This window comes from Trachypithecus francoisi, unplaced genomic scaffold (assembly GCF_009764315.1).
Source record: "Trachypithecus francoisi isolate TF-2019V2 unplaced genomic scaffold, Tfra_2.0 Lachesis_group1, whole genome shotgun sequence".
Lineage (NCBI taxonomy): Eukaryota > Metazoa > Chordata > Mammalia > Primates > Cercopithecidae > Trachypithecus > Trachypithecus francoisi.
The window spans coordinates 93237931-93255592 of NW_022681454.1; the positions used below are offsets into that span (position 1 = coordinate 93237931).

At 38.5% G+C, this 17662-nt stretch overlaps 1 protein-coding gene across 13 annotated transcripts in view; it reads left to right on the plus strand.

Annotated features, from left to right (window-relative positions):
* Positions 1-1323: 1323 nt before the first annotated feature.
* PDLIM5 (PDZ and LIM domain 5) overlaps positions 1324-17662 on the plus strand; it is a 214637-nt gene continuing 198298 nt past the window's right edge. For all 13 annotated transcript variants that reach the window (XM_033214840.1, XM_033214846.1, XM_033214841.1 and 10 more), the window contains exons 1-2: positions 1324-1472; positions 4710-4847. In XM_033214840.1, coding sequence (XP_033070731.1) covers positions 4752-4847 — 96 coding nt within the window. In that variant the 5' untranslated portion in view covers positions 1324-1472; positions 4710-4751. The remainder of the gene's footprint in view (positions 1473-4709; positions 4848-17662) is intronic.

A 17662-nucleotide genomic window follows, 5' to 3' on the forward strand; every position in this document is an offset into this window, starting at 1 on the left:
ATGCATTTCAATTTGGGCATTACATTTTCAACAGTAAAGTGAAATGTAGTCCTACATTTCACATCACTTTAGTCCTTAAATGTAGTGCTTAAAAGAAATGTTAATGGCCTGGAGCGGTGGCTTACGCCCGTAATCCCAGCACTTTGGGGGGCCGAGGCAGGTTGATCGCGTGAGGTCAGGAGTTCGAGTCAGGCTGGCCAACATGGTGAAACCCTATCTCTACTAAAAATACAAAAAATTGGCCAGGCTTGGTGGCGCAAGCCTGTAATCCCAGCTACTCAGGAGGCTGAGGCAGGGGAATCGCTTGAACCCGGGAGGTGGAGGTTGCACTGGGCCGAGATCGCACCACTGACTCCAGCCTGGGAGACAGAGCAAGACTCCGTCTCAAAAAAAAAAAAAGTAAAGAAATGTTACCCTGCTTCAGTTGTAAATGTTAAATTACTTAAAATTACGTAAAACAAAAAAAAATTAATGGTCTCAGTTACGGTAGCTACATTTCAACTGTTCGATAGCCGCATGTGGCCACAGTGGCTACCGTTAAGGAAAGAGCAGCTTTGGATCTTCACCTTTAGAATTTTGCTTGCACTTCCGGAGGCCGGGGGGCTCACAGACCTCATTAAATTCATCCTTGCTTTATATGCTCCTTGGTTAGGAATTGTCCTTTTCACGTTTTATAAGCCAATTCACAGTGTAAGAATCCAGTTACTTTCCGTGTGTTCACTGAACATTATTCAAGTTTTCTTATGAATGAATTCCTCAGGCGTATCAAGCAACCCTATAGAAGGCTGGAAGGTGGACTATTGATTTGGATTTAGAAAAATAAACTGAAGATTCAGTGGTTGAATCACTTTTGGCCGCTGTTATCACTGTCTTCTGGTGTGATGGACAGGGTTAACTTCCATCTGTTAGGGTTATCGGTTTTCACCTTCCTGACAGGTAAACTTCTGGGTCTGCACTTTTCAGAGCATGTAAAGCTCTTTCAAAAATAAATAAATAAATAAATAAATAAACGCAGGCAGTAACCGCTGAACTTGTATAGATAGAGATTTATCCAAAGTCCCCTTCTATTTTTAGGCAGAACAACTGCTTGCCAATTCAAATTTCTGGAAAGAAAAATGCACCCACTACAAAACGGACGCGCGGAGCGTTAGACCTTTGCCAGGTGGCGCTCAAAATCCGCTAAGACTACTCCCACCGAAACTCGGAAGCGCAATTGTCTTTCCGCAGCTGCTTCAGCCAGCCGCAGCAAGCCCGTGCGCCCGGCTCCGCCGCCGCCTTCCCCGCCCTCGCGCGGCTCTGCTAGGACGGGCCCAGAGGCGTGGCCGGGAGCGGAGGGGCGTGTCCCGGGCCGGGGGTGGGGCGAGGGAGAGCCAGGAGGCGGAAGTTCCCGCGGGCGGTGGGGACGGAGCCCGCACCGCGAGTCACTTGTCAGCCCTTGTCTGAGGCGGAGGCAGCTCCGCGCCGGACCCGAGGTGAGTGGCGGCCGGCCGGCTATGCGCCTCTCGGATCTCCAGAGGGAAGAGGGAATGAACCGGCCTCTGTGCGCCGAGCGCGAGGAGGGAAGCCCGGTTGGGGACGAGGAGGGAGCGCTCCTTGCGCAGGGATGGCTCCTCAGGTGCTTTCTGGGCGCGGAGCGGCTGAGGTGGGAGAGCAGCTTGGGAAAAGGAGCGCCCGGGAAAGGGCAGCGCTGGAATCCGCGTGAGGCCGGAGGGCGAGCCCTGGGGTCCCCGCAGCCCGGGCCGACCGGGACCAGCGTAGCGGAGACGGGGACGCGGGAGGGCGCCCGGAGGTAGTGAGGGCCGGCGAAGACTGGCTCCTGGGCACTGCCGCTCCCACCCACCCGGCTGCCGGCGTCGCCGGGCACCACCGTGGCGTCTGGGTGCCCCGTCTGGAGGGTAGGAAGCGGGACTCAACAGAAAAGGCGCGTTAGTTTTTCTTTGCTCTCAGGCTACTTAGAAGCATTTATTTCTCTCCCAGATATTTACAGTTTTGTGTAACCTGTTTGGAGAAAACTTCTGCGCGTCCAGAAATAAAGCTTGTTTAAGAAACACATCTGTCATGAACACGAGTTTTGTTAACACTTGAGTACTTGTTGGGGCTTTTGTAAGACTGTGCCTTCAGTGCGTTTGACAATAAGTGGAAAAAGGAAGGGTGTGTGGACAGGGCAGAGCTTGGAAAGAAAATTCGTGGCGGCGCTGGGCAGGGCAGATTTAGGGTGTGATCGCCAGATCCTATCCCAAGTCCGCCTTCCTGACGGGGAGGACGTCTGAACCCGCCTGCCACGGAAACGGCCCGTTCGGTAGCCTTATTTGGCAAACAAGGCTAGGCGTGAATCGCTCCTGGAAAACTGTCCTGTCGGCTGCTTTCATCCTGTGCCTGTGACTTTAGTTCTTCAGCTCTACCTACATTCACTCTCCATTGCGGGGAAAGAGAATCTCAAGATATTTCTCTTTAATTTCAGGCCTTTTTTTGGTCACTCTCTGTAGTTCATCTTGAGTTCTCCTTTCCCCCGCTCACTAAAGAAGCTGAGATACAAGTATGGGAAATACCAAGCTTCCTTCCCTAGTACTAGAGCAAAGACATTGTTTAGACTTTCCCTAAAATAAAATCCATAACTGTACAGAAATTCCAACCTTTTCTACGTGTTTGAAAGAGTATGCTGCTATTTCCTGCCTGCTTGGTATTTGAGAAAGGGCTTGGGCACTAATAACCAGATGGAGGAGTCTTGGAAAGGCCAATAAAAATATTGCCATTGCTTGGGGCACAGACTGTTTTAAGCCAAATGAATTCCAAATGAAGCTAGCAGAAGAAGAATCTAGAAATGAACGAACTAAAATGACTAAAGTGACTAAAAATGAAATGACACTGGTTTTGTAGTGTGGCTGTGACCTTGCCAGTGCTAGGAATTTTAATAACAAATAAGAGAAGTTAGGAAGGGAATTCCCAAATAAAGGGAAGTTGCATGTACGTGGGTTGATAATCTAAATGAAATACATTTTCTTGTAGGGAAGAATGGGGTCAGAGGAAGTTGAACCTAATTTTCATATTCTTCCCCAGACACAAGTTAAAGATTAATAAAGGATGGCAGGCTGGCTGTGAAATACCAGTTGGTTTTATACGCTTCTGATTTGTATTGTGTCAATATCAGGACAGTCCTTCTATTAGTTTTCTGAAAATCTTCTCTTTTTATAGCGGGAAAGCAATTGAATGATGTGTGGCTCATTATTAGCTTCCCACTAGTAGTTTTTCACCTATATATACAGTTTGACTTCCGGTTTGGCCTTGGGCTCTTTTTTAGTGCTCTGTGCCTGTTACTTCAATGCTTAAGTAATGTGTTATTGCCTTGTAGTTCAGTGTACTACCACGCTAGTAGAAAAGCTTTTTCGGTTTCTGATACAATTTTCTGTAATTTTTATTTTCCCTGACATAATTTTTCTTTAAAAACCAGGTTTATTTGAAAGATTTGCCCCATTTTCCCTTTGTGAGAAGAAGGAATATTTGCTTTAAATATACCTATGGCTCAAATATCTACGTCTGCGACTATGAATTTGGGGTGGTGGGCTAGAAATTTGAATGGGTTAAAAAAATTTTAAGACAGGTAATATTAGGTGGTGATTTGGTTGAATAGCTTAGATTTTTCCAAGGAAGGATGTTTTTAAAATTATAAAATTACATATCTTTTATGTTTTTAATACTTCTTAGAATTATTGTTTCTTAGTATTCCATTAAAACAAAATAAAACTTCATTCCTCTCTCTCCTGCCGTTATAACAAACAATAGGAAACTCAAAGTTTTTTTTTTTTTTTGCTTTTTAAAAATTATATGAAAGTGCTACTAGGAGAGTCATCACCACACACAGCAAAACAGGCAAAAGAAAGCACCGAAGCACTGGTTCTTTTCTGAACTGCCAATTCCATTTGAATGCATTAAGGTTAACCCTGCACTTCTGCCGTATTTAGTCATAATCTTATTCACTGAGTAGCAAATGCTTACTCTCTGCCTGGTGAGGTGTGTGTATAAAACAAAAGCAGATTGTGACTGACATATCACTGTACTAGAGTATTGCCTATCATTGACTATCTGAAGGAAAAGTAGATATCACTTTAAGTGTGGAAAATACCATGTACCTATAGGAGGAAATACAAGTTGTAGTTCTTGATTGGAGAGAATAGTTTTGTGCATTGAAAAACAGCTTCTCATTGTAAATAATTTAGTATTTGGAAAGCATGAATGGGAGCCTACTGGTTTGCAGTCTCTTTCACATATTGGAGTAACTTAGAATTTAAGTAAGTGCGGTTGAAAGACTCTTGTCAATTGCAGACACAAGAATACATGAAGTGGAAGGAGGGAGAAAATAATTTTGAATTCAACCTGAAATAAAATCTTGCTACATTAGTGAAGTATTGTAAAGTACTTTGAGTTAAAGTTTGCAGGCAAGAAGCTGCAAAATTGGATTGTAGCAAGTTGTGAAACAGGTTAAGTATCTAGAAATGTATTCTGATAGGGAATTTTTAGACCATGGAAATTGCCATGAGTGTAGAAATTTTATATTAGCTCACAGATTGCTGTTCTTAAACTGAAATTAATGAAGAACTTAATTGAGACTTATTTTCTATATCCTCTCAGCCCCCCAACAAAATACTAAACATAATTTATGTTCTAGGGTTTCAAGTAAACATTTTTGTTAATCATCTGATTTTCTTTCACAGCACATTTCATTTTCTGTCTTTGGACTTGAAGCCATTAGAACCATGAGCAACTACAGTGTGTCACTGGTTGGCCCAGCTCCTTGGGGTTTCCGGCTGCAAGGCGGCAAGGATTTCAACATGCCTCTGACAATCTCTAGTGTAAGTAAACTTTACAGATTTTATTATAGATGTTCATTCAGTGCTTAGTCCTCGGGCTGAATTGTTTAGTTCTCCGTTGACCTGTACTCTACTTACTGTCATTGTTCCTGGGATGTGACCTTGGCAAATTTGGTTATCTATAATAAAGGATGAGGGGAGTGGATTTAGCAAGGATAACTGATTTCAATTTAACTTCTTTTCTGTTTTCCCCCATGTTATCAATGATACAATGGAAAAAGCATTTAACTAAGAACAGACTGTAAATTTTTGAGCTGTCCCTAATTTGGGGAATTCTCTGAATCTTAGTTTTTTCAAATATAATTTTCGAAGGTCGTGCTATGGGATTTTAATAATCTCTTTCAGTTCCAAAAGCTGTTTATTAAAAACTGTTGATCAAAATTGAATAAAATGATTGTTTTGGAATTATTTCCTCAGCTCACTTTCTTGTGGAGGTGATAGCCAACGGTAAGATGGCCAAAAGCTACTTACCCTTGAAGAGGAAATGAAGGACTTAGAGCTCCAACTAGATAGTCAGCCTGTGAATATTTGAGATTTGTCTTTTTACCTCATAGATTTAGTTTGAATGTATTCTGTGTATATATTTTAAGGATGTGTTTTCATGATGATGAAGATAGCACTAATGAGAGGAGTAATTACAGCTTCTATTTATTGAGACTTGACTGTATGTCAGGTACTGTTTCACTTTCATCACCAGTAGGTAATTGTTACTATTAATTACTTATATAAGTTTCTAAAAGGTTTTTGCATATTCACATAAATATGAATTTCCATTCTTCTTTTACTCAAATGGTAGCATATTATACACACTGTTGTTTTTGTGTTTTTTTTTGAGATGAAGTTTTGCTGTGTTGCCCACGCTGGAGTGCAATGACTTAATCTCAGGTCACCACAACCTCCACCTCCCGGGTTCAAGCAATTCTCCTGCCTCAGCATCCTGAGTAGCTGGGATTACAGGCATGTGCCACCACGCCTGGCTAATTTTGTATTTTTGATAGAGACGAGGTTTCTCTATGTTGGTCAGGGTGGTCTCGAACTCCTGACCTTAGGTAATCTGCCCACCTCGGTCTCCCAAAGTGCTAAGATTACAGGCGTGAGCCACCACACCTGGCCCACACTGTTTTATACTTTGGTTTTTTTGCAATAATTTACCCTGAAGATCATTCTCTATTAATATATAAGGAGGTGTGTGTGTTTTTTTTAAACAATTGTATACTTTTCTTTTATAGGGAAAGTGACATTTAACCTATCCCCTACTGAAGAGTATTTATGTCATTTCCATATTACTGTTACAGTGGTGCAGTGAATACCAAATATAAGTACATACATATATATGTGAATATATGTATCTATATCATTTTGAAAGGTTGTGCCAATTTACACTTTTGTGCAATGCATGAAAATACTATTTTCGTGCCAGTCTTACCAACAAACTTTTGGATTTTTATCAAGTGTTATGAATGCATCATCTCATTTAATTATCATACCAACCTACAAAATAGTGATGTTATTCCCATTGTATATAACTGTGCTGTGAGCTCACATGGCTGGTATGGAAGAGCTGGCTTTCCAGCAGTTATGCTGTGCTGCCTCTTTAATAATTCACTTTACCTTAAATTTGGTTAGGTTGTTTCTTTAATCAGATATTTAGAAGATTGTCATTTTGGTTAATAGTATACATGTATGTATAAATATATATACACACACTACTTCTGCATCTTGTATGTGTATCCAACTTCATTTTGAAAGATTAAAAATAAGTTTTTAATGCCTAACTATCCTCATTAAAATACTGCAGATCCCATTTTACTAATGGGGTTTCCTTTGTTTCTTGGCTGTGGATTTTTTTAAAGGTATCTTTAATTTATCATCAATTTCTGCCTTGATTTCAGTTAATTAGATTTTATAAGGAAATATGTATGTGTAATCCAGCCTGCAAGTTTTAACACCTTTCATGGTTGGATGAAATTTTAAATATAAAGCATCCATGTGAAAATGTGTCATGTGATTTATTCCTGTTTGAATGAGTTGGTATTTTGTTTCTTCTACTGATGATCTATTACGGGACCAGAAGCAATCTTTGAGTATTATTGGTTTTTATGTTTTGTTAGCATTTTTATGTTTTAAATATTCTACTTTAGTTATCTAAATAGAGTTATTATTTAGTTTAAATGCTTACTTTTTTGCTGAAAAAAAGTTCAGAAACAAATTGACACCTAAATGAGCCAAACTTAATTATCACTTTGTTGTGTGGTAATAGAAATGCAAATAGAGTATATATGTGAATTTCGTGGTACCGTGCCTTTAAAAAAGTTTCATGTGCTTCAGTTTCCTGGCAGACAGTTTGAGGTACTACTCCATGTTGTGATGCTGATACAACAGAACACTGTGTACATACATACGTGCCCTCCCCTGGCACAGAAGAAATGCTTTCCTTGTGTAGACAGAGTGCTAATTAAAGGATTTTGAACATACTGATTAAAAGAGACTATGGTAACAAAGCTGCTGAGTTATTTCTGTTCTCTTACAAAAGTCTCTGCCATCTACTGTGACCTTTTTGGGCCTTGTGCAGTGGGGCATGCAATTCATTCTGGACTGGAGAGGATTGGAAGGGGAGGGGGAGGAGAGAAGGGAATGTTGGCTCAATTGGGCTGCTAGGCTCTTGGCCTTTCATTGTAGTTATTTTTAACCCCTTGTGTGGTTTAAATATGCCTGGTAACATTGCCTAATAAAGGTTTGTGTTTAATAACTAATTTATATTGTGGTAAGATTTTTAATGTTATAAATTTTTAACTTACTCTCATCTTAATTAGTTGTTTGGTTATACTTTTTCGGCCTTAATTATGTAAAATTACTGGGATATTACTGGTCATTGGGTTCTTTAATTAATAGTATCAAGAAACAATTAAAACCTGAAAGTGTGCTTAAAACATGTAATTTAATGATTCACTTACTTTAATAATGCAAATGAAATTCCTAGCAAGGTCTGGCAGTCTCTCAATTATCTTTTATAATAATATTATAAATTTTCAAAAGAAAACTATTTAGAGACTTGAAACATTAAATATTTAACCCCCATAGTTGTAGGGAACATAGCAGTCATGTTTTTTTTTTAACTTACTGTCCATTAAAATTAAGAAAGGAAAAAAAAATTAGAAGGTGGTACTTAGCTAGGAATCTGCATCTTTAGAGTTCAAAACTACAATTTTTCCTCTGATTAGGTATTATTATGTTGAACTCCAAAGGGTCATTTACATTCCTTTATAACATTGGAGCTCTGGTGTATCAAATTGTGTTTTGAGATAAATAAGCCACCAGCAGGGACTTGAACATTCCATTTTCTTTAAATTTTGTTGTATCAGCATGTGAATATGCTGAATACAACTTGTATCCTAAAACATACGAGCTATAACATTTTCACGTTGTACTCAAATTTCTTCGTCATCTGTATTGTATGAATTTTGTGTACTGTTTTATGGGTGGATTTCTAAGATAAGATTGGCAGTTCCTACTAGCTTTTTAAAAAGATCCTCAGGTTGCTGTAGCTGGATGATCACATGTCATTTAATTTCCGATCCTTAAAATGGAGTGCTGGCTACATAAATTTGCAGGCTGTCTTTTTATGACCCTGTGTTTATGGAATTGCCCTGAAGCCATGGAATGTGAGGATGGGTTTCATTGTAGCAGTGTGGGTTTGTTGGGTTTTGCCAGTGTATTTTATAACAAGAAATAGGAGACTTGTTGGATAATTCAAGGCTATATTTTGGCCAGTTGATACTCTTCATGATGAAATTATAAGAAAGATTATGTATTTGTGAGTAACGTCTTTTAAGTTGTTATATCCTAAAGTTGAAATACTCTACTGTGTGTTACTTTCTCATTATGTTTGGGCTCTTTTCTTCACTGTCAATATTTGGATTACCTGAAGATGGTCTCCCAATTCTCTGTAAATGCATTTTAGATGTTTCTTTAAGAGATAAGAATTAGGTCAAACTTTTTAACATCTAAATAACAATGACTTTGATTCTCAAGAGTTAGGGGAGGATAAATTGTTATAAGCTTGGACAGAATTCTAATTGGATTTGAAAAGCAGAAGAAACTTAATCATTGCTTGGATTATGGAGTCCTGTTTGGGAGTCTAACAAAGAACAAAGAAAGACAGAATTGTGAAACACTTTGCTGTGAATTCATTGATTCAGTAGTTATAGTAATACTTCCTAGAAGCCACTGAAGAAGATACAAAGTGGGGAGTACAAAGGTTGGAATGGAAAATAAATAAGCACAGTGCTATAGAACTAGACAGTGTCGTAAGACTTGTCACAAGTCAATATTCTATGAAATGACAAATTCTGATAAGTGTTTCTCAGTTTCAGTGGGTGTAAATCTATTGTTCGTGGGGGTTGGTTTCCTTTAGGAGATGTTAATTGAACTGATGCTCAAAGGATGAAATTTAAACACCTCAAAGTCAGCTTTTCTCCGTGTTGTCCAGTGCATAGTGAAGATGAAGACTTTTCTTGCCATCGCTTGACTCCAAGTAAAGCTGTGAATATAGTTGAGTGATTCTCCAGACCTGCCAGCTGCAGAGTTTCCCTCCTAGAGGAAGACAGAAAGACTTTGAGTCCTTTCAAGCTGAAATGAGAGAGCCATCCTACCTTGAATAAATGGGCTCATTGTTAATTTTAAGCTCAAGTATTTTCTTTTATATTCCCTCCCAGCTACCCTGTCATTATGCCAAGTTAGAAAATTAGTTTGTATAACTATATGATGTATATTCCACATGTATGTTCACTTTGCTTTAAAAATATTAATTACTTTTTGTGTGAAGTTCAGAGACCTGTCTTTTCCCATGTGGTAGTTTTATATGTTTTGTGGTCACAAATGCTAGGAATCTCAATATAATTCTGGATAAATTTTTCTGCTCTATGATTTGTAAAGAAATGAAAATCTTGTATTTTTTAATTGAAAATTAGTAGTTTTAGAAAAAAAGGGGCTCATTTGATTTTAGTAAACGTTGGGCATTTTGAAAAGTTATTAAGAGAAATGTTACTGGTAGGCAGGACTTTTGTATCTTAATGGAGGAAACCGCTGTAGGGTTAGGATAAAATAAGACTAGCAGGCTGGGCGCAGTGGCTCACACCTGTAATCTCAGCATTTGGGGAGGACAAGGTGGGAGGATTACTTGATACCAAGAGTTCAAGGTTACAGTGAGCTGTAATCATGCCATTGTACTCCAGTGTGTGTGACAGAACCAGACCCTGTCTCAAAAAAAAAAAAAAGAAAAAAAATAGCACTTTAGACCTTGGGAAAGAACGTTTTCGTATAACCTATTCATCTACTCATGAGTTAGGTATATCTACCTACTTAAACTAAGAATAGATAGATTATAGATAATGTACTGCTATATATTGGAATGACCTGGATTTAAATACTAGCTTGAAAATCAGTTCATTAATTTGAGCTTCTGATTTTCTTTGATGTATGGGAATGCTTTGTAAATTAAAAAGTATTATACAGGTAGATATGATTATTATTAATAATTTGGAGCCTATGGGCTTTCAATTTTTTTTAGAATTTTTGAGGCAAAGAGCTTTTATTTATGATAGTTGCTAGTCACACTACATTTGAATACACAGTTGAGCAGTGGTCTTTGTCTGTGACATCCTGTTAGCAGTAGTTCTTACCCAGATTCCCCTGTACCACAGGACCAGTTATGTCTTTTTCCCCCAGTTACAACTGTATGGAGGACAAATCAGTTATTATTATTTCTAGAAGCAAACGTTGCTTTAGATAAGAAAGGAGTTATTACTTTGGCGTCTTATGAGAGATAATTATGTTTCAGCTTTGGTAGATGAGACTCTAGGCCTTTATCTCAGTATCTGAGATGCAAAATATATTGAGTATTTGATATCACATTTGACAAAACTAGATATTAGCATGTGAAATAACAATATGTGGATCTATTTGCAAATAAATGGCCTAATGGGAATGAAAAGAGAAAACACTAAGTAACTAAAGAGCAGTGACCATAGTGTCTACTGATTCTTTAGGTACTCTGTGTGTTGGGCCACTCTATAGTCTTGTTGAGAGTGCAGGTTTGGTTCCTTAATTAACAGAGAGGGAAAAATCACTTTTCTAGCATACTCTGTTTTTATTAAGAGATTTTTTAAAAAGGTAATAAACTAAGAATGAACAAAGCAGAGAATATTGAATGAGTATTCCCTTATTCCATCACCTTCTTTCTTATTTTCTTTCCCGTTGTTTAAGTATAGTTATCTACCCTTCTTTTTTTTTTTTTTTTTTTGAGACGGAGTCTCGCTCTGTCGCCCAGGCTGGAGTGCAGTGGCCGGATCTCAGCTCACTGCACGCTCCGCCTCCCGGGTTCACGCCATTCTCCTGCCTCAGCCTCCCAAGTAGCTGGGACTACAGGCGCCTGCCACCTCGCCCGGCTAGTTTTTTGTATATTTTAGTAGAGACAGGGTTTCACCGTGTTAGCCAGGATGGTCTCGATCTCCTGACCTCGTGATCCGCCCGTCTCGGCCTCCCAAAGTGCTGGGATTACAGGCTTGAGCCACCGCGCCCGGCTAGTTATCTACCCTTCTGTAAATACTTAGATTTCTTTTATAGATGATGTTGTCACCCATATTTTATGACAATTACTAGAACAAAGTTCACCAACCTTGTTGGCATTTAGTAACTGGGCTCCCAACTGGGCTAAGCAGTTGTAGTAAATGTCCCTAATAGGTGTAAATAGAGGAGAGTAAAATGAACTGGAAAAGTTAATAGGAGGGAATGAGAAAGAAAAAGTTAGATGAGAGAAGAAAATAAAGAGGACATTTTTAAAAGTCTACAGTGTTTCAGATTTGTTACTTAAGAAATCTTCTTGATTAAGCCTTCACAAGCTCTCTTCCCTTTTAAAGTTTCTTTACCTTTTCTTTTTCTTTCTTTTTTTTTTTTTTGAGATGTAGTCTCACTGTCGGCCAGGCTGGAGTGTAGTGGCGTGATCTTGGCTCACTGCAACCTCCGCCTCCTGGGTTCAAGCAATTCTCTGCCTCAGCCTCCTGAGTAGCTGGGATTACAGGCATTCGCCACCACACCTGGCTAATTTTTTCATATTTTTAGTAGAGATGGGGTTTCACCATGTTGGCCAGGCTGGTCTCGAACTCCTGACCTTGTGATCCATCTGCTTCAGCCTCCCAAAGTGCTGGGATTATAGGCATGAGTCACTGTGCCCAGCCTAATTTTCTTTAGGTAAGACATTCATATGGTTCGAAATTTAAAAGATACATGAGCATATGGGGGAAATGTCTCCTGGTGCCCTACTATTCATTTCCTCTTCTTGGAAGCAACCTGTGTTAGTAGTATACTTCCAGAGATAATCTATATAAATATATCTCCTCCACACCCTCCTTTTAACACAAATAGTATGCTTAATAGAAATACTTATTTTTTTGGCATTTTGTTCACTGAACCCAACATCAGTAAATATATTTTCATTCCTATTTTACTGCTACACTGTGTTTGGATTTGTCATAATTTTTTAAATCAGTTCCTATTGATAGATTTTTTTCTAGTCTTGTGCTTTCACTGACACTGAAGTGTAAGTTTTGCCCATATGTGTGTGTGTGTATATATATATGTAGACATTTAGATTTTTTTCTAGTCTTTTGCTTTTACTGACATTGAATTTAAGTTTTGCCTATATATGTGTGTATATATGTATATTTGTCACATAAATTTCTTGAAATGGAATTGCTGAGTCAGAGTGTGTGTGCATTTGTAATTTTGACTGATATTGCCATCTTTGTAGAGACACTCCTGCTCACAGTATGCTAGCCTGAGTTTCAACAGACCTTGATCATTTCCAATCAGATGGGCCGGTTTCCACCTGTTTTCTTTTTACAGGGCTTGGTCACAAGTATTTTACAAAGGATTTTCTGTGTTTTTAAGTGGTTTGTTTTCCATTTTGCAAGGGAATCTAGGAAATAAAAACATGCTGCTCTTCTTTAAATGATACCATTTAATTTCTTAGAGATGCCATTTTCTGAATTCTTTCATCCAAAGCTTTTATTAGTAATTATCTCTATCATTTGTTTCCCATTTCCAAACTAACTTCCTCTCTATCTTAACCTATTACTCCCAATTACTTGGCAAAAGATTTTGTGTTTTTGGCATAGTGCCTCGTCATAGACTTTTTGGAAAATTAAGCAAATCACATTTAATAGATTCAAAGTTGTTACCTTTGGAGTCTGCTCAGTAGGTTGATATGCAATCGACCCTTGAACAACACAGGGTTTAGTGGCACCAACCCCCTGTGCAGTCAAAAATCCATGTATAACTTTCGACTTCCCCAGAACTTAGCTACTGATAGCCTACTGTTGACCAGAAGCCTTACCCATAATATAAACAATTAAGGCATATTTTGTGTGTTATACATATTAAATACTGTATTCTTACAATAAAATAAGCTAGAGAAAACATTATTTACAAATCATAAGGAAGAGAAAATATATGTACTATTCATTAAGTGGAAGGGAGTTGTCATAAAGGTCTTCATTCTTGTCATCTTCACTTTGAGTAGGCTGAGAAAGAAGAGGGAGAGGAAGGGTTGGTCTTGCTGTCTCAGGGGATGGCAGAGGTAGAATAGGTGGAGGTGGAAGGGAAGCAGGAGAAAGCAGGAGAGGTGGGCACACTTGGTGTAACTTTTATTGAAAAAAAATCTGCCTGTAAGTAGACCCGTGCACTTCAAATCTGTGTTGTTCAAGGGTCAACTGTATGTGTGGTTTTGAATTCCAGTCTTCTCTAGCTCCTTTTATATGATGTGACAAGGAGACTGACCATTATGAGGTGTTCACTATGGTCCAAGGAATGACAGATTTCACCCTTATGAGCCTCAGTGTGTTTTTATTATCAACCTTTATTAGCTAATGGAAGTTAACTGAAATCAGGTGGGTTTATAGAGTATTCTATAGCATGATGAGTCAGGTATTGTGAAGGTATACTAATGTGTGGCACAAGGTAGTTACTCATTTTAGCCCAGTGTGAGCAATAGAGTGTATGTGTTGGTAACCATAATAACAAAAAGAGTAAGGATGCCATATTATATTATATTTTTTTGTGGTAAAGGTGAGGGAAGGAGGAATTTCCCTTTAGTGTGTTGCTGTAAATGTTAAATATGGTGAGAAGAGTTTTGAATTACAGAAGAATTTGCAACACTTGTTATTTGAATTCTGTGAATTGTTAAGCATTTTTTCCCCCAAGGTCCAGAAATTGATTTAACAATGGCCACTGTACTTCATGATAATTGTCCTGGCTAAATTTTAATTGAAGAAAAGAGAAAGTAGTTATTGTAATGACATTAACAATTCAATGCTGTTTACCATTGATTGGATCAGGAATTTAAGTGTTGTGATTCAGTTCCATTGAGATCTAATTAACAGTCCAGTATTTTTCAAATTATTTCTGGGATATTAACTTTTGGAAGTGGTAAAATTAAGAGATTTAGTAAGGTTGTATAACACTAGCCAGAGCAGACTATGAGTATGTTTGTTCTGAAAGTATTTTTCTTCTGAGAAAACAGTAGTGGAGGACAAATGTCCTTTAGAAAACAAATGTTTTGTCCCTTAACTAGGACCCTTTAGAAATGTTCTGGAGAAAGAAATTGTATCTAGCTAGCTAGCTAGCTATCATGTTACACATGTAATTTTCATGATTTTGGTCATTCCTTTGAAGTATCTTTATGCTACTCACTTGCAAATATCCTACAAATGGTTGTTTTGATCTTTTTAGGGTAGACGTCTCTGTTTTGTTTATCTGTACCTCTCTCTATTCTGGAAGATTCTGTTTATTCGGTGTCCAGTTCTCTGAGTGATTCTTTGATATTTTAGCAGATGAAAGTGTTTCCAAAATTCTTGAATGGCTTATCCTTCTTCAGACTGGTTCCTTATCCTCAGGCTCGCATCTTGACTAGGCAATAATTTTAGAAACCGCCATGTAATACATTACTGCCTTATTTAAGAACTGTATGAGCTTCCCATTATCTTTTGAATTATTACTTAAATTTCTTTGGTTGGTTTTCAAGTTGCATATAAATGGGCCCATTTAATATAACTTGATAAGTTTATAGTCCAAAATGCCAATTTTGAACCCTGAAGCCTTTAGTCTTTTTATTCTTTTTGCATACTACTTTTGTTTATTCTTACCATCCCTAAAGCCCTATCTCTCCCTCGAGGAACACTCATGTATCCTTTGCTCTTTGAAATGTTTGACTATTCCAGTTCAATTCTGTCTCTTTTCTTTCCTGTATTAAATAATAACAATGATAATAATGAAAATATGCTAATGTTTATTGAGCCCTTGTTACTGTTTAAGTCCTGTTCTAGATGTTTTGTACATGTTCAATTATTTAATTCTCATAACAGCCCCATGGGAAAGTATGATTTTATTTTGTTTTATTTTTGTTTTTTTTTTTTTTTTGAGATGAAGCCTCGCTCTGTCACCGAGGCTATAGTGCAGTGGCATGATCTCGGCTCACTGTAACCTCCACGTCCCGAGTTCAAGCGGTTCTCCTGCCTCAGCCTCACAAGCAGCTGGGACTACAGGCGTGTGCCACCACACCTGGCTAATTTTTGTATTTTTTTTTTAGTAGAGACGAGGTTTCACTATGTTGGCCAGGATGGTCTCAACCTCCTGACTCCCATCTCAGCTTATCAAAGTGCTGTGATTACAGGCATGAGCCACCTTGTCCGGCCAGGAAGTATGATTTTAAATCTCTGATTTAGAGATGAAGAAACTGAGGGGCAGAGAGGTTAAGTAACATGCCCAAAGTTACACAGCTAGTAATTGGTTAGGCTCAGGATTTGAAACCAGCCAAACTGAGTAGTAATAATGCATTTACCTATTATGCTCTTATTTCCGAGGAATAGATGACAGCTTTCACTAGGGATAGCCAAATTTGTGTGTGTGTGTGTGTGTGTGTGTGTGTGTGTCTGTCTTTTTTTTATCCCCCCTTTGTTTTAGAGATGGGGTCTTGCCCTGTGGCATGGCCTGGAGTGCAGTGGCACTATCACAGCTCACTACATCCTTGACCTTCTGGGCTCAAGTGATCCTCCTACCTCTACCTCAGCCTCCCAAGTAGCTGGGACTGCAGGTGCATGCCACCATGCCTGGCTAAATTTTTAACTTTCTGTGGAGACAGGGTCTCATTATGTTGCCCAGGCCGGTCTCGAACTCCTGACCTCAAGTGATCCTCCCATCTCAGCCTCCCAAAGTGTTGGTATTATAGGCCTGAGCCACTGGGCCAGGTCTGTGTGTTTCTTAACCGGAGAATAGATCCTAGAGAATCGAAAACTTGTATGTATGGGGGTAACTGAGATTATTAACAAACAAACAAACAAAAAAACTGGTTTCCAGACTGACGTAGTCAGAATCATCAGTGAGACTTTAAAAGTGCAGATTATAGGACTTTGACCCAGACTTTGAATTTAGGATAATTAGGGATTCATTAGTTTCCACATTTTTAACTTGCTTTCTAGATGTTTCTCTTATACCAGTTGGGTTCCATTTTGTGTACTTATGTTTGAGGACCATATATAGCTTTGTTTTTGTAAAAACAAACAAAACAATTTTATTATAGAGCTTTTGTTACTTAGATCATTTCAGCAAAAAAGTTAAGGGTAAGTTGCTTGCAGTCTGAACTGGAGTTGACTAAATAATGTGACAGATCTGCTTTTCTCCAAATGCCAGCCTCTTCCTGGTTTTTCAGAGTTCAGTCACCATAGGTCAAATCTGTTTTAGAAGTAAATGGCAGTTTTAATAATAGATGACATCAGGTGTTAGTTATGTTTATGATGCTGTAAACACCTTTATGACAAATCAAAGATCTGGAGGACTTTGAAATTGGCATGCTATTTATAATATTTTAATGCTTTAACACTTAATACTGAATGTTAGATTTACCAAAGACTTACAGAGAAATCCTTGGCTATACTAGGTTTTGTTTTATACCTAATGATAAAGTAGTTACATTAAAGTTAAACAAGTTACAGTCTTTTAAGGCCTTAAAACAAACAAGTTACAGCCTTTTAAGGCCATTGCCAGAGAGAGCAATTCAAATATTTGTACTCTATATTAGATTTCACAGCAGTACAGTTTAAATATAATTAATAGTTCATGTATTTTGTTAGATCATGAGCCTCTCTTATCACTCAAGAAAACCCCCGAGTCTTATTTATTTGAGATTACTTTAGAATTCCTAGTACATGTTCAGTAACTATTGATTAATGATCACAGTGGTAATAGAGGATGAATGGGAAGCTGGATTGTGGTTGCAATCAAGTTTCTTCTAGATTTGTTAAGGTGCCTGATTGATAGAGTTAAAGTTGTGTTTTTTGTTGTTGTTGTTGTTGTTTTTTTTTGGAGATGAGGTCTTGCTCTGTTGCCCAGGTTGGAGTGTGGTGGTGCAATGTTGGATCACTGCAACCTCCGCCTCCCGGGTTCAAGCAGTTCTCTGCCTCAGCCTCCCGAGTAGCTGGGATTACAGGCACCCGCCACCACGCCTGGATAATTTTTGTATTTTTAGTAGGGACAGAGTTTCATCATCTTGGCCACGCTGGTCTTGAACTCCTGACCTCGTGATCCACCCACCTCAGTCTCCCAAAGTGCTGGGTTTACAGATGTGAGCGACCGCGCCTGGCCTGATGAAACGTTTTAATGAAATGTTTTGGTTTTCCTTGCTTTCAATCCTAATCAGGATTTTAAGTTTCTAGGAAATACCCTAGAGGTTACATTATGTGATAGAC